The sequence below is a fragment of the Mytilus edulis genome, chromosome 6 (genome assembly GCF_963676685.1).
Source record: "Mytilus edulis chromosome 6, xbMytEdul2.2, whole genome shotgun sequence".
Taxonomy (NCBI): domain Eukaryota; kingdom Metazoa; phylum Mollusca; class Bivalvia; order Mytilida; family Mytilidae; genus Mytilus; species Mytilus edulis.
Window position 1 is genome coordinate 79,929,188 of NC_092349.1, and position 27,400 is coordinate 79,956,587.

The 27,400-nt window shown below is 31.6% G+C and overlaps 2 protein-coding genes and 1 long non-coding RNA gene across 3 annotated transcripts; all 3 read right to left on the reverse strand.

The window, feature by feature from the left end:
* Window positions 1-613: 613 nt before the first annotated feature.
* On the reverse strand, window positions 614-2,518 carry LOC139528566 (uncharacterized). The gene is made up of 2 exons (XR_011665631.1): window positions 2,413-2,518; window positions 614-771 (listed from the first exon to the last, which is right to left on the reverse strand). It is a non-coding gene; the product is annotated as an uncharacterized lncRNA (long non-coding RNA).
* Window positions 2,519-13,065: 10,547 nt separating this feature from the next.
* On the reverse strand, window positions 13,066-18,409 carry LOC139526653 (sodium- and chloride-dependent glycine transporter 1-like). The gene is made up of 5 exons (XM_071321814.1): window positions 18,250-18,409; window positions 17,128-17,259; window positions 14,549-14,846; window positions 13,799-13,931; window positions 13,066-13,299 (listed from the first exon to the last, which is right to left on the reverse strand). Exons 1-5 carry the CDS (start codon window positions 18,407-18,409, stop codon window positions 13,066-13,068), a joined length of 957 nt encoding a protein of 318 aa, XP_071177915.1.
* A 1,799-nt stretch (window positions 18,410-20,208) lies between these two features.
* LOC139528565 (opine dehydrogenase-like) lies at window positions 20,209-24,844 on the reverse strand. Its single transcript, XM_071324597.1, has 3 exons — window positions 24,767-24,844; window positions 20,921-22,212; window positions 20,209-20,701 (listed from the first exon to the last, which is right to left on the reverse strand). Exon 2 carries the CDS (start codon window positions 22,196-22,198, stop codon window positions 20,966-20,968), a length of 1,233 nt encoding a protein of 410 aa, XP_071180698.1. The 5' UTR covers window positions 22,199-22,212; window positions 24,767-24,844; the 3' UTR covers window positions 20,209-20,701; window positions 20,921-20,965.
* Between the last annotated feature and the right edge of the window lie 2,556 nt (window positions 24,845-27,400).

The window sequence follows — 27,400 nt, forward strand, 5'->3', positions numbered from 1 at the left end:
ACATTAAATATAACTTTTTCACATGATTTTTGTCATGTTTGTTTTTGTGAATTGTTCACATGAATTTCACTGAAATTAGATTGTTTTTAACATGTTTAAAGTAAATTAAGATTTTCAATGGAATACAAGGTCTTGCAAGGTATAAGATGTTAATAAACAATTTTAATTTTTAAATTTTAAATTTTTTTTTTTTTTATGTGAATTTCACGTGAATAATCTATCGTAAAAACCATGTGAAAAATTTAATTTAACTTCATGTCACCAAAATTTGCCTGTGTAATTTACATATGTGTTACACATGCGTTTTACTATACATGTGTTACACATGCAAATATCGCATGTGTCACATGCGTTATCCAACACATGCGTGACACAGGTGTATTTCTGACACATGTGATTCACATGCGTGTGTTACGCATGTGAACGCATGTGTACAACACATGATTCCCATGCGTGGCAAGAAACATGTGTATTACGCATGTAACACACCTGTGACACATGCGTTTTTAGGCACATGCGTGACACATGTGTGGCATTTTTGCCCTAGTACATGTATCAATATATACTAATGTTATGAAAAGCTTGTTATTTTTAAACTAAGTAGTGAACTCCCTTAACTGTTGGATGGCTTTTTTATTTTGTGCCCAATAAATTGAGTTTGATTTTTTCAGGAACACTTAAGCCTACAACCAGTGAATCTTTCGAATTGTTTTGTTCATCTGTACGCACAGGGCTCCAAAACACGGTGGGTTTCATGGAAGAACGTAATTTCTGAAAGAATAACATAATAATAGCATAAACTAATTACATAGACAATAACTGTTTATTGTCTTTAAATATCAGCTGTATTTGTACGAGGCTAGGAAAGAAGGTGTATTCGAGCTTTTAGCGAGCTACTACACCTGTTTCGAGTCGAGTACAAATACAGCTGATATTTAAAGACACTAAACAGTTATTGTCTTTATCCTGCAATTAATTCTGTATATTGTTTGGGTTTTGAACACAAAAACTAACATATTTAGCATTTATTTTCGATTTGTAATCCCTTGAGGCCCGCGTAGTAATATCAAAATCATACATTACGCTGAAGACGGGTTCGCAAAAAAAGAATCTCGAATGGTCAACATTAATACATCGCTCAAGATGAATAATTATCTATTTTAACATAACAACTAATTTCAACAGTAAAAACAAATAACAAAACATTGTCAAATTTGAAACAGAAGTGTACGAGTTGTCCTACGCTTCAGACTTGACATGCAAGCTGAAATTGACATGGTTGATTTTGTAACACAATCAGGTTTTGAAATCGACAATTGTCATCATCATTGGAATGCAACTGGAATACACATTCTGAGGTCACACAGGTTCAAACAATACTCAGTCCGGCAGTGGGCGGACCTTTAAAGCGATATCTGTATAGTATACAGATACAGCATAGCGATATCTGTAGGGCTGTATCTGTATAGTAGGACACCCAATTGCAGGATAAATATATATATATCTATAAGGATTTTGTTCTTGTGAGGTAAAGTCTACCGTTAAGTCATTACAAATGTGATGGTGAGGTTTCATTATGTAATAAACTCTTTATTATGTGTATTTAAGTTGTTGCTCATGTTATTCAAAATATAAAAATACTTCAATAAACTGAATGCTGTTTTGAAAGCAAAAGTGACAACTTCTCGCAATTACCCCAACCGGAATTTAAATACAAAGTTGTGTATTAGAAAAGTAGTGTCCCAGTATGTGTAAATTTCTTGATTCAGCCTTTTGCATTTGTTAAATGTTCCTTAATATATTGGAAAAGAATATCACCTAGGACATTGAGCAACAGTATTTTACCGATGTTCAAATTTCTCAAATCGACTATGAATGTTAACCTTAATGATGTACTTAGGTGAGGTTTTGGAATAAGTGTCAAATGTTCGGACTCCTTGGTGTTTTTCCATACGCTACAAGCTAAGGTAAAATATTTTGCCCCAAAACACCTATTTATCTTTTAACATAAGACTTAAATAATAGCTCTTTAAAGGTCATTTGACAGAAATTACGCAGATTCTATATTTTCTTTCTTCTGATTTGAGACCCAATTAATACCAATGTAAACATAAGGTAAAAGTCTGAGTCATGCTTTTATCGCCATATTTTATAAATCAAATATCTCGAAAAGGAGCTCCATCACCTATCAATATTTTTTGCTTATTTTGATCCTTAACTAATACTCCCCATTTTAAAGTATCAATTTTGAATTCTTGATTTATTTAATGTTACCTTAGATCACCTAAGTAAATCATTAAAAAAGTAAGTTAAATCATCAAATTTTCTTCTGAATAGAAACATTAAGTTTGTATCACTATTATATCAGACAAGTATTTACATAAACCGGTCATGGATGCGATGACTACTCACCTCTGAAAAAGTTATTCCCTCTGCCTTCCGAATTGCAATTATTGCAAAAACTATAATAGGTATAATAGGAGACACGGATATAAGTATTCCAATAACTGCTGCATATACATAACTCCCATACGCTGGTCTTTTATATCCTGCAAATGTTGATATCACTAATACCTAGAAAGAAATTAGCAAAACAATATGAATCTGGTGAATCAGCAATTCATTCAATATCATCACTTAAGCAATTCGGTATTTCCCGACGTGTGTCACAAGTTAAAGGGAATGGTAGTTGTGGATCAGATTCCTACAAACAAATGCATGCCACTGATGGTCAAGGTTTTCTCCTCAAATCTTGAAGACTTGTATTATCATTGTTGTGGTCGTAAATATAAATTTAGAGTGATAACACACTTTTTCATTTCCTATTGTTAATTATACATTTTTAGATGATGACGTTCTCTTGCCACCATCTTATGGTGTTTATATGGTATTTCTATATCTGATCAACTTGTACGATTCGCTCGTGTATGTAACAACGTATTTGATTTTAGAGAAAGAAATCTATGTATTACTGAAAATTATAACACTAGGGTTTTCGATATCACAAACTTGTCAAAATATTTACTAAATCTTATCATCAGTACAATGACATCATTCATAAATATAAATCAACATGCAGACATCTTATACGTTCAGGTAGTATTTTTTATAGTTATATTCTTTACAAAGCATCATCTCAAAAGCTAACAAAACCTGTAAACAGACTTATTAAGAAGTGGTAAATTTACGATACTGTTGTAAGGAAATGGCATATTTTGGCTTTACTATTGATTCCATTATAGGGTTTTGTATCGGGAATAATCTCATCATAGATACCAGGATTAAATTTTGTAAGCACGCCACACGCGCGTTTCGTCTACAAAAGACTCAGCAGTGACGCTCGAATATAAATGTTCCAGACCATATGAGTATTTGGACCGTACGCGTACGGTCCGGACCGTATACGTATACTCGTACGGTCCGACCATACGCGTACGGTCGGACCGTATGAGTATACGCGTACTGTCCAGCTGATAATACGTTTTGGGATCATATGGGTTAAATTTAAACAAACATTTATCAAAATCTTTATTTTTAGTTATACAAATTGTTATTATTACAAAATAGATGGCCGATGATAAAGTGAATAAGCGAACAATAGAAATTAAATATTTGCTTAATTGTATATCAGTGAATTCTATTTTGTTACTCTGGCCGAAGGTGACACTTGCTTCTAATAAGAACGTCGTATTTTTTACATTTACATGTTTTGTTAATGCATGTTCCTTTGCGTATGCATTTCTTTTGTAAAGTTGATAAATATTCTAAAAAAATTGTCCTCCCACATTATGTTTACTTCCGATATCTTCAATTTCAATGAGCATACTTATGGCAAGCCGTTCTCGTCAAAACTATGTTTAAACCCTTTTTTCGAAAAAAAAATACACATTGAGATTTAAAAACCTAAAATAACACACTGAGAAATCGAAATTACACACTGAGATTTAAAAAAATAAAAAACATACACTGAGAATTCAAAATTACACACTGAGATTTTAAAAAGACACACTGAGATGAAATAAATTAAAAACACACACTGATAATTGTCAATTACACACTGAGATTTCAAAAATACACACTGAGATTAATATGCAAATTACTAATGAATATTCATGAGATGAATAATTCAACAGATTAATATCTTGATCTCAAGAACTCTTGTCATTATAATGAAATGCGATTCCTTCAACCAACATTCGTAATAAATTTCAAGACTTAACATCGCTCATATTCATAAGTTTGTTGCCTATAATTCAGATCATTACTACCAGTGTATCGGATTTTTTTTTTTTTTTTACTTAAATCGTTTAAGCATGGGTCCATTTTCAAACGTCTTCCAACTGTTACCCTGATTTCGCAAGCCGTAATCTTTTATATTTTTGTTACGTTTATATGCTATAATAGACACTTGAGTAAAAATTTCACTGCATTCTTTGGTTTTTTTTTGCAGATTGTTCCAATGTTTTCTTATAATTTTAATAAAGTTTTTCACCATTTGGTTATATTTTGTAATAAGAGTAAGTGGGTATTTTTCTTGTTCTTGTATTTCTAAAGGTTTTTTTTATAAATAATTTGGAACCAAATCGAAGGACTAACGAGTTCTGTCCCCTAGTTGTTTTAAGCTTGTTATAGATTCAGATTAAGTATGCTAATTAGATATGTGCGCATAAAAAAGTGCGCACAAGTCTCAGTGTGTAATTTTAAATTCTCAGTGTATAATTTCAAATTCTCAGTGTGTGTTTTCAGTTTATTTATTCTCAGTGTGTCTTTTTTAAATCTCAGTGTGTAATTTTCAATTCTCAGTGTGTAATTTCAAATTCTCAGTGTGTGTTTTCAGTTTATTTATTCTCAGTGTGTCTTTTTTTAATCTCAGTGTGTAATTTTCAATTCTCAGTGTGCAATTTTCAATTCTCAGTGTGTAATTTTCAATTCTCAGTGTGTGTTTTTCATTTTTGTAATCTCAGTGCGTCTTTATGAAATCTCAGTGTGTGTTTTGAAAATTTTAAATCTCGGTGTGCTTTGTTGTAATTCTCAGTGTGTAAATTTTTCGAAAAATGGTTTAAACATAGTTTTGACGAGAACGGCTTGCCATACATACTGAGCTGCAATTAATGAATTACCGGCCTGCAAAATACAGGAGATTAACAGATTAAATAAGCGTGATCTTTTTAAATAGTTAAAATATTAAGTTTTTATGTCAAATGCTGTTGAACTTTTTATATTAATTGGAGATATAAGTCATGTTGATCTGTTATATACATTTGTATCTAATATAAAGCTTGACCAACTTCTTAATAATCAGTCAGACCGTACGCGTACGGTCCGACCGTATGCGTATTTTTAAAAAGTACGCGTACGGTCCAAATACTCATACGGTCTGGAACATAAACACATTTTATTATAACACCAGTTGTTGGCATGCGACGGGTTTTGTTATTCTCATATATTTTATGATGGTATGATACGGGAGTGATTGTGCCTGATAATCACATTATGTAGACATATGCTTTCAATCAGTTCAATTGAGGTCTGGAGTTGGCATGTCAGTAACTGTTAGTAGTCCTTGTTTATGTATGTATCACTGTCATTTTGTTTAGTTCCTTTTGTTAACTATTCTAAAATCGGACTCGGACTTCTTTTAAACTGAGTTTTACTGTGCGCACTGCTGTGTGTTTGGTTTTTTTTTCTACATTGGTTACCTGCATGTATCGGGGGAGGGTTGATATCTCAAAAAACATGTTTAACCCCGCCTTATTTTGCGCATGTCCCAAGCTTTATATTATTTTTAGTTTTAGTTTCTTTTTGTATATTTCTGAGTTTAGTTAGACGTCCATTATAACTGAGCAAGTATGATATACTTTCTTTATGGGCCAGTTGAAGCACGCCTAGGCCTCCGGGTATGAGATTTACTCGCTGTGTTTAAAGCCCATTGGTGACAATAGGCTGTTTACCTCTCTTTTTCGGGTTGTTGTCTCGCTGACACACTCCACATTTCCATTCCAAATTTTATTTTGAATTTGCTTTTCCCAATCAATCAATTACCTTAGATGAATTTGGCAAATAACGGGATTTTGGTCCTTAATGCTCTTTAACGTCATACTTTATTTGGGTTTGTTTTTATTCGAGCCTTACTTCTGAGTCTTTTGTATTTTTTTGCTTATTTTGATCCTTAACTAATACTCCCCATTTTAAGGTATCAATTTTGAATTCTTGATTTATTTAATGTTACCTTAGATCACCTAAGTAACTCATTAAAAAAGTAAGTGACGTCATCAAATTTTCTTTTGAATTGTAACATCAAGTTTGTATCACATTATATCGTACACATTTTATAATCATATATCTATGATTGGTGTAGTAGCAATGTATTTAAAATCATGCATTACTTATTTATTCAATCTTTTCTATGTATTTTGATTACGGGAATATTAAATGTACATACATATTTTATTTAAACTTGAGCTGATTTAAGAAGAAGATACTAATAATTTTCTGCAATATCTAAATAAATCTCAATATATTTTAAGTATTTAACTAACCATCAGTATTGCAGGCGTAACAACTGCTATACAAATTCTAAAAAAGGCAGGTAGTCGTTTACCAATCATCAGGTGAAGGTCGTGTGATAGACGTTCGAGTCCTGTATAGTAATTCATTTGCATTAAGAGTATTTAATGCAAAATGTTATTTCTAAAATATCACTTTAATATAGTAAGCATTAACTAGGTGGTAAAGTTATTGAATCCGTTTAATTTTGACACTAACGTTAGTTAGTGATCTTCCTGCTTTGCTGTCTGCAATGTTTTTAGCATATGTCAGATCTTTGGTTTCTCGTCGGGATAGTTTTACTTTTTTTCATGCCTAGGTCTTGACGTACGTTATAGTGCTAAGGATAGTGCGATGGTTAATAGAGTTTCTTACATCCAAATACTTTGATCTCTGGTGGATATTTCTGTCCGTGGCAATCATACCACAGCTCTTTGATCTAAAAACAATGACACGTTTGAGAAAGTTTCATTTTAATGATGCACCAGCATCAATAGTAATGATCTTATCGTCCGAACGTTTAAAAACAAAACATGGGCAGTCCAAACATTGACAACTGAATTACATGTTAAAGTCTACAGTTAGCAGTTGTAAGAAACTCAAAGTACACAAACGAAGCTGTCATACTGTGAACTGTAGTAAAATAAACTAAATATTGGAAAGGATATATACTAAAACAAGTCATTATGCATTACAATTCATTTTTGCACATAATATGTGATTAACCCTTAAGTTACAATATATAAATCAAAATACACACCATATATCCATCCAAATATTAAGCATTCTAAAATACCAATGATTGGTCGTGAAAAGGCAGCAATATACCAATCGATCAGTTGGAAAATATATATCCCTCCCTGAAAAAGGCAGACAATTTAGCATCAGTTTGTGTGGAGTTATTTTTTTTGTTTTTACTATACCTGTTTTTCAGTGCAAACCCGATTGATATATGTACGTGCTTATGCATAATATCAGCATTTCCTTTTTTAAGTTTTGTAATATCAATATTAAGTTAGACATATGCTTATCCTTTCTTTTGTATGCTTTCTGTCAATATCATTTACTAGTATGTAATACATTTGTCTCGCAGTATGTGTTTACAATACATCAAATTTATATTAGATAGGAACACACCTGGAAACAGAATATAATTCCAAGCACAAAACACAGCAAACAAAACAGGACTGTAATAGCGCTTCTCCGTCTACGTAGTCTCGGAAAGCTATCCGTCAATACACCAACAGCTGATTCACAAATGGCAAACTAAAAAATATAGATAATTAGAACATATAGCACTGTTTTAGAGAATGGAACCTTGAAGTCCCCTTAATATATAACATACCGATAAGTTGCTCGTTTGCGACGTTTAGGATTACTGAAATTTTCAAATGTTTCGCTGTCTAAATTATGTTCTTAGGCATAAATCATGTATGAAAACATGTGTTATGTGTATGGAAATATCGTCAATACTATCAGTAGTATTGTACCACTAATAGGGAATATAAATCTTCCACGATACTACCACTCAGTGCTTTGATTTTGACTTAACATGTTTAACCCCGCCACATTATGTAAATATGTGCCTGTCCCAAGTCAGGAGCCTGTAACTCAGTAGTTGTCGTTTGTTTATGTGTTACATGTTTGTTTTTCGTTCATTTTTAATATGAATAAGATCGGTAGTTTTCTCGTTTGAATTGTTTTACATTGTCATTTCGGGGCCGTTTATAGCTGACTCTGTGGTATGGGCTTTGCTCGTTGTTGAAGACCGCACGGTTACCTATAGTTGTAAATTTCTGTGTCATTTTGGTCTCTTGTGGAGATTTGACTCATTAGCAATCATACAACGTCTTCTTTTTTAGATTAAATTGTGTTATTGTGACAATATAAGTGAACAGTAGCAAACTGTTAGGTTAAAATACACCAGAAAAGAGTTTGTTGTTCATTATTTTTCCTTTGAAAACATTCTTCTTTCTCAATATTTGTTCTCAAGCGAACTATGTGAATATTTCTCCGACGTTACATAATAAAATGATTGTGATATGCGCAGGGAAATCACACACTATGTTCGTTTCTGATGTTTGCAACATCTATAAATAAATCTTTGAATTATTCATAGTAAAACAGAGAACGAATGATTTTGTCAGCAGCATGTCAACCAAACGCAACTCGCAATCAACATACACACAAACACATGTTAAAAATAATATGACTTACTATTAAATAGTTGTTTGTTCGTTTGCTATAAAAAAAAAATACCTTACCTGACTATCCAAGCCAACAGTTAAAAGCATTATGAAGAAGAGACATGACCAAACATTCTGACCTGGCAGATGTGCTAGTGCTTCTGGATACGCCATAAAACCTATTCCTGGTCCTTAAAAGACATAGAATATTCCTCATATTGATAGACTGTTAGCAATTTTTTTTTTTACGGTCACGCGAGTAAGAATAGTGCATTGCCTCAGATATGAAAATACACGTTGTCATAGTTATTGTGTAATGCGAAACTGTAATTTTAATGATTCCTCATCACAGGCACTTGTCTCAGAAAAATTGTTCCTATAGACCTTAATATAACATTAAGGTATCTATGGGAATTTTTTTTTCTGAGACAAGTGCCTGTGTTCCTCATGAATCATTTGATGATGACAATTTGTTTCCATGGCAGTAGCAGTATGGTTGTATTTTTTTTACTGACAAGTTGTGTTTGAAACAAAGAGACAGCAACGCTGTAGTTAATATCGCAAATCAAATTCTCTGGATAATTATACTGTTACAGTGACTATCAATTCGATTTAAACTAATCCAAATTATTGAATGATTGGTGTTTTACGTTACTTTCAACACTATTGGCCTATTTCATGGCAGTTACTTTTTTATTGATAAGGGCATTCAAATATTACCATCCTAGTCAATTAAGATAAGAGTCGAGTGTACCCGGACGAGCTTGATTCGAACTTACAACCTCAATGATGCCTGGTTAGTTAGTACAGCAGCTGAACTACTTTTACAACGCGGCCACCGATGTCCGCTCCAATAGTATTAAACCCTATAATTTTATATACATTATCCAATTGTTACTTTTAAAATTTTGGATGGTATTAGTTTCTGATTAATAGAGATACAGAAAAACACTTAACACACAACCGATTACTATAATAATGCATATAATACAAGAAAACAAAAGTTCAACAAAACTTACAGTATTTGCACGGAAAAGAATAGTGTAGAAATTTAATATTCAAGACCATTGATTTAAGACAAATTAGTTTAAACATTTTTTATTTGATCAAGTTGATACAAATTGGATAAGCCACAAGTCAAAGAGACTTATGAAGTCTTTTCCATTTAACATTTATAGCAATATAATACAAAATATATAGATATACCACTCATAAATGCATGCGCATAGATATATTTTGTATTATTTATTCATTTTTATTTTTTTCTGTATTATTTTTTTTTACTTTCTATCTTCTCTTCTCTGTCTTTTGACAAACAAATAAACAAACTTTAAACAAACAAAAAAATACAAAGAAACAGCTCGTTTATTGCTGTTCTTTATAAAAAAAAAAACAAAGCAAAAGATTACCTCTCACCTTAAATCATTACTAACCTAGTAATAATTAGAGATGACTTTTATTAAAGAGATCGATAACACTGCAGAACCACACGTTGTTAATTAAGAATTGAATGCTTCTTTTTGTATCTTCATTGGGGTGTAAAAGCGTTGACCGAAGTACATTTTGTATGGAGCGCGGAAGCGCTTCATTCCTAAAAATGTGCGCACGATCAACGCTTTTACAAATCTATGAAGTTACAAAAAGAAGCATTTAATACTTATAATTACATTTTTAGCCAGGATCATGAAAACACGAATTTTATCAATTTTTTATTTAATTCACCTGGGCACTTTATTCTGGGACCTCGTGTTATCATGAATGATAACTTTTATTGAATAATGCAATTGCTTAAGGAATAACACGTGATGTGCAGTTAGCCAATCAGAATATCGTATTATAATGAAACATACATCCAATGTAATTATTGAAAAATATTAAACCGGGATGGGAATTGAAGTAAGAATCTACTTAGAATAAGAGAAACGTAAATATTGAACACACCTGATTTAACTATTTTGTCAATAGGCAGTCCAAACTTTGTAGCCATGAATCCCAGGACAGTAAATATGACCAGTCCACAATATATACTGGTTCCTTCACTTGTAAACGACAGCAGGACAGAATCCCTTAAATTAAATAAAGGGAAAACCAACGATTACAAAGTAAAAATGTTTATAACTATAATATTTAAAAAATAATTTTAAGTATGGAATACAAAACACATTAATATATATCATTTAATTTGATTGAAACCACTTCAAACTTCATAAAAAACTATTACATTTCAATTTCATGTATCCCAGGGCATTGCATAGATGACAATGCGGAATGGGTTTTGCGCAATGTTGTTGACCTAAAGTTGTTAACGTATATATTGCCTTTGGTCTCTGGTCGAGAGTCGTCTCGAGTTCATTTACAATCATACCACAAGTCATCCTCTTATCTTTTTATTATTTCTAATTATTATTTGCATCCCTTTGATACTACTAACTGTGTACTGTGTATTTGTTGTGAGCCTATTCCGATTTTATATATATATATATATATATATATATATATATATATATATATATATATATATTTCAAAGTTCAGTTGAATGAAGTGAAACCATCGAGAATATTATTTTGTTCGCTTTTGAACACCAATCATAATACCAAGGGACAAAGACACATAACGAAGTACAGCATAAATAAATTAAGAATTAAATATTCGAAACACGACAATTTCCAATCTCTCAAACCTCTTAATAGTATAAAATGTGTATTAATAGTATAAAATGTGTATTAATAGTATAAAATGTGTATTACAACAACTTGGAAAAAACTACAGTAGAATTTAAAAGTTTTAACAGTATAACGCATCTTTGTTTTGTTGGTTTTTATTGAAAATATTATCATTGTTTCAAAAGGAGTTTGTTTGTTTTAATTACCTCAAACAATTGTTGTCAAATTTGTTGAAACTTGCGAGAGAAATAAGGAGACCAGTCCCAGTTCCTAATGAAAAAAATACTTGAAGGCCAGCTTCAATCCAAATCTGAAATTGTGAGAGAGAAAACATTTGTAACGTACAACCAGCTTCACTATAAGTCTGTAAAAGTCAAGATTAATATGCACACTGATGTACCACAGACTAATGCCTGAAGAATTAGAAGAAATCAATATTGTTTTCTTAGAGCCGACGGCATCAATTTGTGATATGATGGTCGCAAATTAGGTTTACTGTCGACGAGGCTTTAATAAAAACACAAACGACACAAAGCAGAGAGAAATCGCAGTTACTGCAATACGGTTCAAATTTAGATCACCACAAATAAAATATCATGTATCTAAAACTAAATAATGAATCAGTACACACCCAACCTCCAATGAATTTAGTGTAAGGACGACATAAACATGACCTTGAGCAATTCCAAAATGTAGGCATTGACAGATTTTAAAACAGTGGTGAAGGTATATATGTGTATATAACAATACATTTAGTTGGGTTTTATGTTACCTCTCTATATCTTACATCACAATGCTTTTTAACGAGTTTTTCGATATCAGAACCATTCTATTGTATATCCGTAATTGCGCTTGCATATATCATTGCTTTCTATTTTGGGCTTTTCTAATACTTACCAGAAATAAAATTTGATGTATCTGATGCGGATCGCAACAACTCGATGCTACATATATAATTTTATATATACATTCATTACTATTCCTAAATTTCATACAAAAATGATAAATGAAGCGAGAAGTCTCTCTCTCTATCTATCTTTTTAATTTTAAATTTCATGCACATCTTTTTTGTTATATCTTAATACTGAAGTTAAAATATGAATATACTTATTATTTATCTTATATGATTGCCTTATTACATACAGTGAAAAGTATAAGCCAATTCTGTTTACTTTAGTGTACATGTACTCCGAATATCATTTTAGTATACGGATGTCTGTGAACCCACTTTTAAATTGTATGCACGACAGACAATTTCTATAACGATGAACAAATTCAATACTACTTCAGAAATATTATAATATCCATGCAAAAAAATGTATATAGAGAATCATTGATCGTAATCTATTTATTTAATACGAACGCACGACTCAGCATTTATACCAGTACATTCGCTTTATGTTGCATTAGGGAAAATCACTAATGTGCACCGGGCGGTTAATCAGTTTCTACCCCTCATTTGACACCCGTCGTATTATTTATGCATACATGTACAAATCCAGAGTAAAATCTCATTCAGTAATATCACAACCGACGAAAGGAGAAGACGGGGTTATTGTTACAATTTGAAAATATCTGGGGTCACCTTAATGTGTTATGTCGCACATTTTCAGGAGCTGAACATAAATTTTAATGACATTAATTATCAATCAAATGGTTTTATCCCCAATCAAAATAGTTTGTTCTTTAGTGTTTGTAATGGAATATTTTTTCGTGCTCTCTCAGAGTGATGTATGTTTGATCCAATATTACTATTTTTCATACTTACACTGATTTCTAAAAGTTTACTAAAATCTGGATTCAGAAATGTCATAACTCCGTAAAGAGAACCCTCAAGTGTCAGCCCTCTGATGAATATAACTGTCAGTAAAATATACGGTAATACTGCTGTTACGTACACAACCTTTTAAAAAACATATATACATGTAATTTAGATATTTTATACACTATTACTCCATATAGCTCATGATCATATTAAAAGATATTTTCAAAATTGCCTTTAATGGATTGACTTTATGCAAATGATGTCCAGTCTTATGTAGTGCTTTTATTGTTACAACTTATGGAAAATGTTTCAAACCTTTATGTAATTATATAACTTTTTATCGAAATTAAAATGGCTTTTTAAATGTTATGCTTACGTAATCATGTTAAAACGTTCATCGGCACTCGTAAAAAAATACTAGTAAGTAAAAATTTAGTCATTCACAAGATGGCGATAAAACACAACCATCACTATCAGTGACTATTAGTTATGCATGATGTAACAATGTATACATTGAGAGTCGTCTCATTGACACTCCTGACACATCTTCTATCTTATATCTATGTAGTAAAGGTAAGAATGTCGTGAATAATATACTTAATCAATGGTCATATGATAGAAATTACTGTATACTAACCTTCCCTATTGATTTGATCCCTTTGATTATGCATAGTCCTACAATAACCCATGCACCAAGCAAGCACAACAATAAACGCCAGTTCAAATTACCCAAGTCTTCTAAACCTGTGGACATTTGCAGTACATTGTTTCTGTAACGAAGAAAATTGGTTCATTAAGAAATGAATAATTCTTTTTTAGGCTAAGGCTAATCAGTATATAACATATTGCAGAAATGCTTTATCTAAAATTGGACTTTGCTATTGTTTTTGCTACATATATGCATTCAACATTTAAGTGCAAAACAATGTACAGTCCATTCGGATCTTAGTCAGAGTAATGTATCGACACAGAGATATATGTTTTATTGCAACTAGTTACCTCGTGAACGTAGCTTGACAAACATTCAACTTATTGTATATTAAAATAATGAGATGTGGTACGATGCTTCAAAAACAGTGTTTTCAATAACAAAAAATGAATATCGGCGTATGTAGACAACTCTTGCAAGGGACCATATGGCACACAAATTAACAACTATAGGTTACCATACGGCCTTCAACAATGAACAAAGACCATAAAGCATAGTCAGCTGTAAATGGCCATATTGGTAATATCTTTTCTAGGAAGAATAACTTGAGAGAGAATAAAATCAAATTTACACCAAAAGAAGGACTCATTTTGACATACATGATTTGCATTTCTATCACTCAATGGTCCTTAAATTATATGAACCCAAAGGAAGGATCTATAAGACCCGAGAACTTACTGCCAAAAGTCTTCCTGTGCAGTAATCCATTCGGAACTTCTATTCGCTACAAACTCTATGTTCGTAGTATCTTCATAAACATGTGAACTAATGTTTAAACTCTGCCCTGTTATGTTATCAATATTCTTCAGGAATCCGTGGTCTACTACACAATTAGGACTATTCCAGTAGTTGTCACAAGTTGTCCATGGTAACGGATTCAGAAAAGAGTTCCCGATATAATACAAAGTCCATGCAATGATCATGTTATAATAGATACTAAATACAAATATAGGAATCATCATACCAACTCCTATTCCTGAAAAAATAAAATCATTAGTCCCGATATAATACAAAGTCCATGCAATGATTATGTCGTAGTAGATACTAAATACAAATATAGGAATCCTCATACCAACACCTATTCCTGGAAAATAAAATCACCATTCCCGATTTAAGGGGGCTACCATTTGAATCTTAGCGGAGAAAAGGGCGGGGGACATTCTTTTCGGTTCTGACTTTTTTTATTAGGTTATCTTGACTTGCTTGTATAAATTGTCATCCTAGGTTGTTTTTTTTTTTTGCCTTGTTGCTCGTTCATCCTGCCTTTTTTTTTTATTTAACTCAACACTCCTGTCCTGGTTTTTTTAAGTTTCATCCTATCCCCCATAAAAATCAAATGCTGGTTCCTTACTGAGTCATGTTATATTATATACTTAATAGTGTTCTTTTCTCAGTTATATCGTTTTATTGTGAAATTTTCTGTACCCAATTTACCTAGATCTACGGTAATAACATTGTTAAACTCTTTAACAGTTTTAAAACATTTCTGAATATCATTGGTCGCTTACCGCAACGATTAAAAAACTGAAAATATCCATTAAATTCAGTGAATAAATGCATATCTTTTAAGATAAATCTCCTAAGGGTTTGGTGTATAACAATAAACGTTTGGAGTAAAAGTGTTGCCCCTTGCTTGGAGTTTGTCAAGTGTGTTGGAAATTAAACATAGTTTAGACATAATTATTATCTGAACTGCATTAAGGACTCTTCTGAAATCCTAAAAAAAAATGTGTTTCTTCGGTAAAACAAATATGTTTGTATTTATCTATATATATTGAACCCACTGACAAAAAACGGAATTTTAAATTCAATTGATAAAAGCAATTTCTGAATATTTGAATAAACGAATTTTGTCCCAGTACGACAATAAGTTAATAGATATACATGCTACATATATTTCCATTTCAATACAAAATGTTTAAAATATTTAAATCTAGTTATGACAGCTTCTATTATATTTTAAACAGCTTTTTACCGGCTCTAAATATATGTTATAGCATGATGAAGCAAGTCAATATGTGATCCGATGAATAAATCTGTTGTAGAGTTGTCACTGGCTCAGACGTACTTATAAATATAATTATTTTCTGTGACTGTATCTTTCATTTTTATGAAGCCCAGGTGGTCGTGTGGTCTAGCGCACCGGTTACAGTGCAGGCGTTTGGTGTCACGATATCTCAGTAGCATGGGTTCGAATCCCGGCGAGGGAAAAACCAAAAATTTTGCGAAAGCAAATTTACAGATCTAGCATTGTTGGGTTGATGTTTAGACGAGTTGTATATATATATAAACGATGTTTATACGAGTTGTATATTGCGTTTTGTTTAAATATACTTGTATATTGCGTTTTGTTTAAATATACTTGTATATTGCGTTTTGTTTAAATATACTTGTATATTTGCGTTTTGTTTAAATATACTTGTATATTGCGTTTTGTTTAAATATACTTGTATATTGCGTTTTGTTTAAATATACTTCTTCACTTTTTTGGTCTTTTGGAATATGTTGTTTGTGCTGTATTTAGACCCTTCTACAACGAAATTTGTTTTACATGCACACGTATAAAAATTGCGGTCTTTATCCAACGCAATTATAGGTTTGAACGTAGTTTTCAATTTAGACTCGTTTATATTTTTTCGTTTGGGCTTGTATCATATTTTCCCTCCGGTTTATATGATCCGTTCATCCTATATTGACTCTTAAAATTCAAGAGTCTATCTAAAAATGAGGGTACATTTTATATGGCCTTCCAAATACCGTTTCGATCCCTACCATCACTGAAGAGACACTTATTGTCAAAATCCGGATCTGGTGTACCAAAAATATTAACACCTTATGTTTGTGGCATAACATCGTGGCCACAAGTTAATTGTTTTCTGTTTAGTATTAAATTTATATTAAAATCCATTTTGTTACATCTTGTGATCAATTTTATTTGGCAATCGCCAATGGCAGTCAGCAGGGTTAAAGAACATCAGTTGTTCGACCTGTTAGTCAAATGCGTTTTGTTTAAATATACTTCTTCACTTTTTTGGTCTTTTGGAAAATGTTATTTGTGCTGTATTTAGACCCTTCTACAACGAAATTTGTTTGCTGATTCAAATAATTTTAAATGTCTTCAACAAACGTATGATTCCTTTGAGCTATTGTCTTTTTGTTATATTTCTTGTATTATTCGTTAAAATATAGCATTACGTTTACATCTGCTAGGAAAAAATGAACTAGATGTAGTGACCTGTATCCATTGATAAATTTACCTTTGAAAAGAGGACATACTTCCCAAACATGAAGAAACCCTTTACCACTGAATTGTCCAATGGTGGTCTCTAGGAACAATAATGGTAGTCCACAAAGAACCAAGAAAAACAGAAACGGAATTAAAAATGCACCTGAAACATAAAAATGCTTTTCTTTAGTAAAAAAAACTTTTTTTTTATAATAATGAATAAGTCAATTTTGAGTAAAATTCTGAAATGTCGTTTTTTTTTTAATTTTTTGTTTTTTTTTTAACTTATTTTATATTCCGGTTTTTTCCCCATCCAATTTCAAAACATAAAACATGCATTCCCTCTTTTTTCAATTTTTGAAAATGAAAGTGATTACTGTGAACTTAATTCACACTTACATGCAAAGCATATAAATTATTAAATGACTCATGATTATTTATAAGCGATGCAAACAGTGAGATGTAAAACACTGAATAATTCTATGTTCTAATAACCAACAATCGGTCAACTCGAAAAATATATTCCTTCGTCTTAACAATATTGTTTTACCAAATTTGCTTAAAATGGATAGTCCAATGTTAGATTACTAAAAACAAGATGAAGACAAGCAAAAAAAATAAATTATCTGAGGAAATATTTAGTGATCAATATTGAACATTATACACATTACCAACCGAACAGAACAATCGAAATTATTTTAGTCTATAATTATAAAATTTATACAAATTTGGTTTTTTGGAGACTGTTGAAACCACATCTGCTGACTGCAGAATTTAAACTATATCTCTTCATTGAAGTGGTCAGCTGGTGCAAAAATATTTTAATTTGGCATTCAAAATCTTTCTAGAGTCAGTATTTCTTCCCTAGATCAAGCTGTTGTGATCTCAATATTGATGAAATTCACCGTAAGTTAGTATCTGCCGGAAAATTGTTAGAACATCTTAAATATCGTATAAAAGGACATATGTATCGATTTATATTGAAATAAATAATAATAAATTGTTTGTGATGTTTGCTCTAGTTTTTTGAGGAAGAGGTAATTGGTTTTTTTTTTTATAAAGGGGAAAGGGGGTATTTTTTCAATTTTAAATCAGACTAAAAGAAATCCTAGATTTGATACACGTATACAATATTATATCATAGATTACGTACCTCCTCCGTTTCTCATGCAGATGTATGGAAACCGCCACAGATTTCCTAATCCAACAAGATAACCCACCATTGATAAAACATATTCCACTTTTTTGCTCCATTCTCCTCTTTCCTGGCGTTTTCTTTCAAAGTCGTTGCTGCTGTTAGATAAACTGCTCATTTTTTAAATAAAATATAAAAAAAATCGTCGAATAAAATTCTCATACAAAATTAAACTTTGTGACATTGAATGTTCATGTACGGTTGGTTGAATTATATTCTGTATGCTTACTGAACGATTTCAACTATTCAAGGTTGTGTTTAAATTTCATGCATGAGAATGTCGGTTTTTCACCTAATACTTAAATAGACTATATATTTACTTTATTTGAATACACTAATTTTGAACATTCTCAGTTCCGTAAAAACTTGTATTGTAACTTTTATATATTTATTGCCATATTTAACTAAATGTCCAAAATTAATAGGGTGTACTACCATAAAATGAACTGAATCTAATTGACGTTACTTTTAACACCGTGAAAACATCAATGCTATACATATGGTAATGTAAATGAAACTATATTGTAAATCGCCTGGTGAATTTGCTAGTTGATTATAGTTTTGATCCCAATTCTTCGTTTGTGACAATAAAGATCGATTTGAAGTGACATATTTGGGTATAAGATAAACTTTTAATAGAACATTACTTGATATGTTCATGTATTATTTTATGAAAAAGGTTTTATGAAATTAAAGTCATATGAAACCTCAAATCAAAACAAAATTATGCATATGTTTTTTATAACTAAATGGATAGTTTTTATTATACAACTTATGTACATATACTTTTTTCTGAGGAAAATTCTTTAATTTGTCTACATCGAAAAGAAGTTTACTTATTTTTAATTGCTTGCTTCCAGGAAGCAATTCGCCGACATATTTTCCGTATGCATAGTGACCTTAGCGTAACCCTCCTCGTAAACTTCCGGTGATCGCAATACGCACGAATCTGTCATAAAAATAAACAATTATTTGATTGTACATGTTAAAAACGTGCTCAATACCCATGCTTTTTGTTGATTGTTTACTATAAGGTTACAATCGGTAAACTTCGGCTTCAAAACACGACATTTAATGAGCAGCCATATTTGTTAATTCATAGCAGACAGGGAGAAAAAAAATGATTATTATACGATGTATTTGCGTAAAAAATGATAAAATCGTGCACAGAGAGCTAAGTTTATGATATAAACATGCATTGGTTCAAGAATTGGATAAACAATATTTTTCACCAGTCACTCGTTTCATATGACTTTAAATCTTTACATATTATATCTTTTGAAGACATACTCATCCAATGTCTCCCAATTAGTTTTTTGGGATTCAAACTAGTTTGTAAAGAATTTTCTACGTTGTATCTACGGTATGTTTTAAACTCTGTGTTCAATTTTCAGTCACGGAGAACGTTTTGGTCGATTGACACATATATATCATAAAACATCAAAATATGGAGAAATGAAAAACTGAATTTTTCATTAAAAAAGACAAAGAAAAAACTAAACAATTTGATTTGTCAAGTTAAGTATAAAAAAGAAGACGAAATTAAATTCATAAAATTGATAGTTTATGAAAACTAAAGTGAAATAGATTAAAACTTACAGATTGATGGTTCTCTCGATCGATCGAACTGCCGAACTTGAACTCGAAAAATGTAACTGTTTCATAATTTCTGAATCCCTTTAACTTATCGTTAGTAGTTTAACTTTTTAATTTTAAGTGATATATATAGGGCATTTTTTGCCAGCATACATGCTTTACCCCGCCACATTCCGTATGTTCCTGTCCTAAGTCAGAAATGTTGCAAATTATTTAAGTGACAAGCTTAAGGCAATCTGTATAAAATTATTCAACCATTCACAATCCAGTGAAAATATAATACAGAAAAAATTGACATGATACTCAACATATCAAACATTGTAGACCGAGTTACTTTTATTGTTTGTAAAACAGTTCTAAATATAGTTCTAACTACTATTTATGATTGTTATGCCAATTTTATATTCATACAAAAGAAAGACATTAAACAAATTATGAATAAAAAACAAACAAAATTTGAAAACAATATGGGCAAACAATCACATACAATATACGCAACCCAGTTTATCACCACTTTCAACACAATGGTTCGAAGAAAAACGTTATTGTAATAAAAAAACAGAGTTCCAATGTCCCCTGCGTTGAACATATAAGATATATCCAAGATTCAAGGCCCATTACTAAATAAAACATTTTTTTATAGCGCAAACAAGGCTATATTTATAAAATTAATTTTTCCAAGATAGCCGACCATTATTAAACTTGTCCGAGATCTTGTTGACATTGACACACACACACACACACACACACACACACGACTATTCCGTTGTTTTTTATGATGGAAGTATACACATTTCACATTATAAAAGTACACCTTTTTAAAATTATGAATGCCAATCTAAAAGAATTATGAGAGACGGATTAAAAGGAACTAGTATTTTCAAATTTTCAAAAAGCAATTATAAAACAAAAATTAAATCATAAAACATATTTACATCAATTATCGGTTTGAAAAACGTCGTCTACGGTCTAAAATAAGCTTGCAGGTTTTGGCACATTTTTGTATCACATTAATATTATCACTGAACAACACATCGTTTGTTTCCTTAAAAAAAGCTTTTGTTTTAATCTCATTTTTTTAGTCTGCTGATCTCATGTTAAAGTATATAAAATTCAGTAATTCATCCAAAGATTTGATTCCATACGATTGAGGAGCTCGAACTTCCTTAATGTCTTTACCTTTCAAGCTTTCTCCAACTAGATATTCTTTGCCAATTTTACATTGTGCCCATTTAATGATTTTATCCATGGTTGGTGTTTGTACACTTACGATTTCGGCTATACCTTTCATAACAACAAGACCAAACGGAATGTCCTCTGTTATGTAGCGATATTCAAAATCTGGAACATATCCATTCTCTACGACCTTCATCGGATGTACAAACTGAGAATATGATTGGTTTGTTCTCATACACGTCATCACTGAGCTATCATCTGATATCTGCTTATAGTAACGCTGTTTAAACCAATCATGAATATGAATGACGTCAGACATATCCATATCCCGTTTCAGGTCTGATATCTTCTTTGCCGTGGTCACTAATTCATCACTTAAGTTTGACATTATGTCAGCTTGTTCCTCACTTACTGTTGTAAAATATGAAGGTACCTCTGTTAAAGGTTGTCCATCCCAGTCTTTCCATTTACCGTACATAAGAGGAGGATGAAGAATAGAACCAGCCATCAATGAAACCGAAAGAACATTAGTGGCTAGTTTTATTATTGGTTTCTCACCGATTATGTATTGTATAGTTTCAATTACTGGGAATGGAAGTTTACAGTCAAAACCTGTGAGCATTGTGGCATACACTACGTCTTTTGTTCCCAACAAGCGAACATGTTTACCATAGTCCACAACACGACATCCCCATGGTAAGGAGTCGAAACCAACGATTGTACATATTCTGGATTTATCTCCTAAAATGTATTTACACTGAAGTTCAAAACCTGCATGGCCTGGAAGACCGACTACTAGCATGTTAGGTTTAATGTATGGAAGTATACTACGGATATAAAGTTCATGACGATATGCCGGGGCAACAATGAAAACAACTTGTATTTGATCCATTGCTGCGACTGCGTCACTAGTTACAAATGACGGTGATGATTCAATATTTTCCTCTGAACCATTTGGTTGCGTTGCTGAAATAGTCAAGTATCCTTTCTTTAGAGAACTGTTCCAAAGATCAGCTGAGCCGTCATGCAATGTTAGTACGTTAACTTTGACATTCCTTCTTTGTGATGCAAATACTGATAAGCAATGAGCGCCGTTTCCTCCCCCACATATAAGAATTTTAAGTTTTGTATCCATTGTCACTGGTGTATCTGGAATAAAAGAAAACTGATTGTAAAATTTCGTTTATTAGTTTCATCATGGAAGTAATATATATTTAAATATTACTTCCATGGTTTCATCCTGTTGACTTGTATGTTGGTAAGTTTTCTTATTATCACTACACGATTGAGGATCTGCTACCCTTCATGAACAGTTGAGAACGATCCCGATTTTTTGTCGGGGTTAATGTTGCTCAGTCTTTCATGTTGTGTTTACAGTTCTGTTGCTTATTTTTTTTTTGTCTTTATTTTTTTTTTGTCACGATGTTATCAGTTTAAGTTCAACTTATGCGTTCTTGTGGTTGGTCAAAAGCACATGTCACAGAAACAGATCACATCTCTATACCTTAAACTGAGGTTATTTTTTTTCTTTTTCTGATACTAGTTCGTGCTTGGATGATGCATAAATGACAGGAAATTCAACCTCACCGTAATAACTATTACATTGTAGTGATACAAATCAGTATACCTTGGAATATTATACTAACATAATACTAGTCCCAGAGAATACACAGGTTTGTTATATATTATATTAATATTACGGTTGCATGTTTTGTTCATCTATTTATATCATATTATTCTATTCTACTAATATCATAGTGCAGTGCAAGAGCATGGTGGACACTCTTCTGTAAAAAAATCAAAGCCCCAAAAGCTGTAAAATAAACCAATTGATGTCATGTTAATGTTTTGGGGACTTTTATTTTTCATCCACATATATAAGAATTAAACCTGACAAGACTGGAGTGATGTCTTTTGATCAGAAGCAAGAATGTTTTAACTTTATTTCAATAAAAGACTTTAACAGGAAATCATTTTTAATATGTTTTATATTTCACAAGGAGACAACATGTTTACCAGGCTACAGTTGGGGTTAATTATACATGTGCTGAAACATAAAAGAAAATCATCATGGATTATCCCCTGGTAGTGTTTGTAACTGGGCAATAATTTCCTTTATTGATTTAATTTAAATTCACCATTCAGTTAAAACATTTCAACTTTCCAGACGAAAAAGTTGAAAAACGGAACAAAAATAAAATATCTTACAAGACATAAACATATGTCACGTAAAAAATAAATATATATTTCATCTTGCTAAAAATATTTTCATAATGTTACTTTGACATCATTTCTTAAAACTAAGTTCCGAACATATTTGCTAAGTTAATATGTGTCATCCTCATGCGATACGAGATAACTATAATTCTGATGCAATCCTCAAAAGGGAGGGGGGTCATCACAGACAAACATGACATTAAATTGTCATTATACGAACAAGAACAAACAGCTCTTTCACTGATTAGCGTATTTAAGGCTATAAAAATTTTGGACTTCAAAAGTTCACACAATTATTGATTTTATACAGAAAATTCGTCATGGTAAAACATTTAATAGTTGACAAATCATACTTGATTTTAAAGTAAAATTATTTCTAAAAACACTGCAAAAAATTTCATTCATATTGATTAAAGTTGGGATCGTCATAAAGTGCGTTGAAACGAACAGTTCTATGGCAAACATCGAATTCCCTCACAAGATGTAATCACACGCTATAGTAAGGGGTGTCAGTTAAGTTTATTTTTAGATTACAAGTAACCATATTACTCTACGTATTTATAACCTGTGTGACCTGTGTATTAATTTGATTTTACGATAAATTTATGAATGAACGATAATTTTATGAATTAACAAGAGCACCTGACCTCTTTCTTAAACACCAATTAAATATATAAAACAGTATTTATTAAGAGATAATTCAGTCAAACTTTCAGTACTAAATGAACACCTGTATGATTCCATATTTTGTTGAAACATCGTACGACCGGAAAACGGAAATCGCTGTATGACAATGCATTTTTTTCACTTGTAATGACCGCGGATCTATAATTTTTATAAATCGGTTGAAAACCCGAAACTAATTTGACTAATGTATGCATGATGGAAGTTTAGGCGATAGCAATACATCGGAGTGACCGCAAGGTCATCCTCTGTAAAAACTTTTTCTAGGTTGCATTTTTGTAAATATAGACCATCAAATTCCCATAGGAACTTCTTTGCGGCTAAAAATGTGACGCTTTGACTATGAAGTTTCGTGAAAAATTATATCCTAATAATGGAAAGTTGATATGCACTACTATTTAATTCAAAGATTAAAACATAGGGCTGTGCGGCATATATTTTCATCATGTATATGCCCCGAACTTGTTGAAGTTTAAACTTATACTAAAATTATGTACTATCCATACCTTTTTGCCTACCTCAGAATTCATTTTTCACCGCAATAGTAGGTTTTTATACTGGTAACAGTCTCAAGTTATATCTCTATGAGATGAAACATAGAGCTCATATCTTGGAACCAGTATGTCAACAAATAAAAATATCTATGAATATCTTCCAAAAATAGGCGTGTTTTGAGAAAGAGCTGTATTTACCATGTTTACAAAGTGCAACCTCTATGTTGTTTCCTCATGTTTTTGATTTGTATATTGTTGTAAACACACATACATATACATACGTATCAATGTATTATTGTTATACATACCACTCTACAATGATAAAAACACAAACAAAGATTACCAAGGTGCCTTCGATGTATATGTTAACGATCATGTACACATACAGGTAACATATATAATGTAGAGGTAAATGGTCACACATGTATGTAAGATAATCATACATATCGACGAACGTCTAAAGGGTTCATGTTCATATTCATTTGTTTCTTTCCTTTCTTTGTGTCTATTAGTTTGTTATTTGTTTTTTCAATACCGTGACCGAAACTTGTTTGTCTTTCCCTCGATATTTATTTCTCCTTTCGTATGTATCAATATAAGAATCGTCGTAACAAATATAGAAAGTACTGCGTTAATACTTTATTTAAAATTCAAAAAATAAACAGAAAGATAGGATCTGACATGAGTTTAAATGGTCTACAGATGTATTATACATTTCTTATATATATTTGGTCTCCGGCACAGTAAACAAACAGTGAATGTACAGGTGGCACGGTAGTATTTCCTGGCCCATAAGGGATAATGATAGCCTTTTTAGAATTTTCACCACTTTCTAACACTGCAAAAAGTTCTACATTCACAGTTAACTGAAGTACTTTCATTTTACTATTCAGAAATGAATTTGAATATGTATCATGACCGTTTACTTTTTATGCTATTTTTTAAAACCTAAGGCCACTAGTACTTTTAGGTCTTTTATGGTGCAGTGAATACAAAATTTAAAAAAATTCTCAAAAATTCATTTTCATCTGTATGTAAAATTATTTCATATTTTTCTACACCTGATTCATCCCTCAGTTTTGGAAAGTATGTTCAGTTGATACTGTATTTTTTGTTCAATCACACTGTTTAGATACATTAACCTAAGTAGGGTACACAAAAGAGCAACCTAAATTCTGGAATGCAAATACTACCGTGCCACCTACAGAGACTTGAATATCTTATAAATTATAAAACGTGTTGTTTTCCATTTTTTTCAACACTGGGTCGAAAGTATCACCAGCCCAGTAGTCAACACTTCGGTGTTGACATGAATATCAATAATGTGGTCATTTTTATAAATTTCCTGTTTCCCAAACTTTGAATTTTTGAAAAAACTAAGGATTTTCTTATCCCAGGCATAGATTACCTTAGCCGTATTTGGCACAACTTTTGGGAATTTTGGATCCTCAATGCTCTTCAACTTTGTACTTGTTTGGCTTTATTAATATTTTGATATGAGCGTCACTGATGAGTCTTATGTAGACGAAACGCGCGTCTGGCGTACAAAATTATAATCCTGGTACCTTTGATAACTATCGATACTTCTACTGATGGACTATCAGTCCCCGAGGGTATCATCAGCTCAGTAGTCAGTGCTCCGGTACTGACGTGATTTAACAAACTTTACTAAAATTGTCCGTTTATAAATTTTGATTTTTTTTTTTAACAACATAAATAAATATTTATTTCAAATATTGGCTTGTTACACTATCATTCAAGAGTCCAAGCTCCGCCTAATGTTCCCTGTTACAATCCACTAATCACTCAGGGTAGTGATTAGTTGTAAAATACATATTACATTTTTTACATCATATCTATATTAAATAATATCACTTAATATGACTATTTATATGTTTTCTAATAGTTGCTAAAACATTACTTTTAATTTTCAAACATACTCTTCTATTGAACTCATTGAGAAAAATTGAGAAAACGTTGACACTTTTTGTCTTTTGATCAGATATGTAGTAGGCTTTGTAAATTGAAAAACCCACAATTATTAAAAAATAGTTTAAGTCAAAATATTCTTCCTGAAAAGTTTTATATCCAAATACTAAGTGTCTTAGTTTTATCTTAAAAGTTATATTACTGTTCTTTAAAACTTCATTTATTTTAAATTTTGAAATTATTATAAAACTAAGGTTTCAACTCCCTCAGGCAAAGTTGGCTTTAGATGAATTTGGCTATTTATTTAAGGTATTTTTTACATATAGCTCTTCAACGATTTTCGGTAATTATCCATCTCCGGATATTAAATGTATGGCTTTGAGCGTTCCTGATGCACTACTATTCTTTTTTCTGTTTTGTAAACTTTACTAAAATGGTCACGGTATTGAAAAAACAATTAAACAAACTAATAGAAACAAAGAAAGGAAAGAAACAAATAAATATGAACATGAACCCTTTAGATGTTCGTCGATGTGAAGGTAAATCCCGAAAAGCGCTTCGGACGCAAAAAATTATTAAACGTGTGGTTTTCTATTTTTTAATACATGAAGGCCGCTCCGGGTGCGTTATTTCTTGCTGCGTTGAATAACCACATTTGGCTTTGGGTGTTTTCTATTCTTAGGTCGGGTTATTGTCTCTTTGACACATTTGCATTCATTTTAAAGCCTACAGGTAAAATTATGTACGCTCCGGTCAAAAATGTATTAACATAAATACAGAACCCCAGGTAAACTTAAAATGGAAAATGATCCATCAAACCTGACTTAACTCGACTAAATCAAGCATCAGATATTAATCTATATTAGCTGTAAAACGGATGTTCGCAAACGTAAGAATGTAATGCCCATATATATGTTTATGTTTCCGACGCGTTTTCTTGATTCACCCTCATCTGGAACGTCCAAAAACACAAAATAAGTCTTTTGTACATAATCACGCAAAACGGTACATGT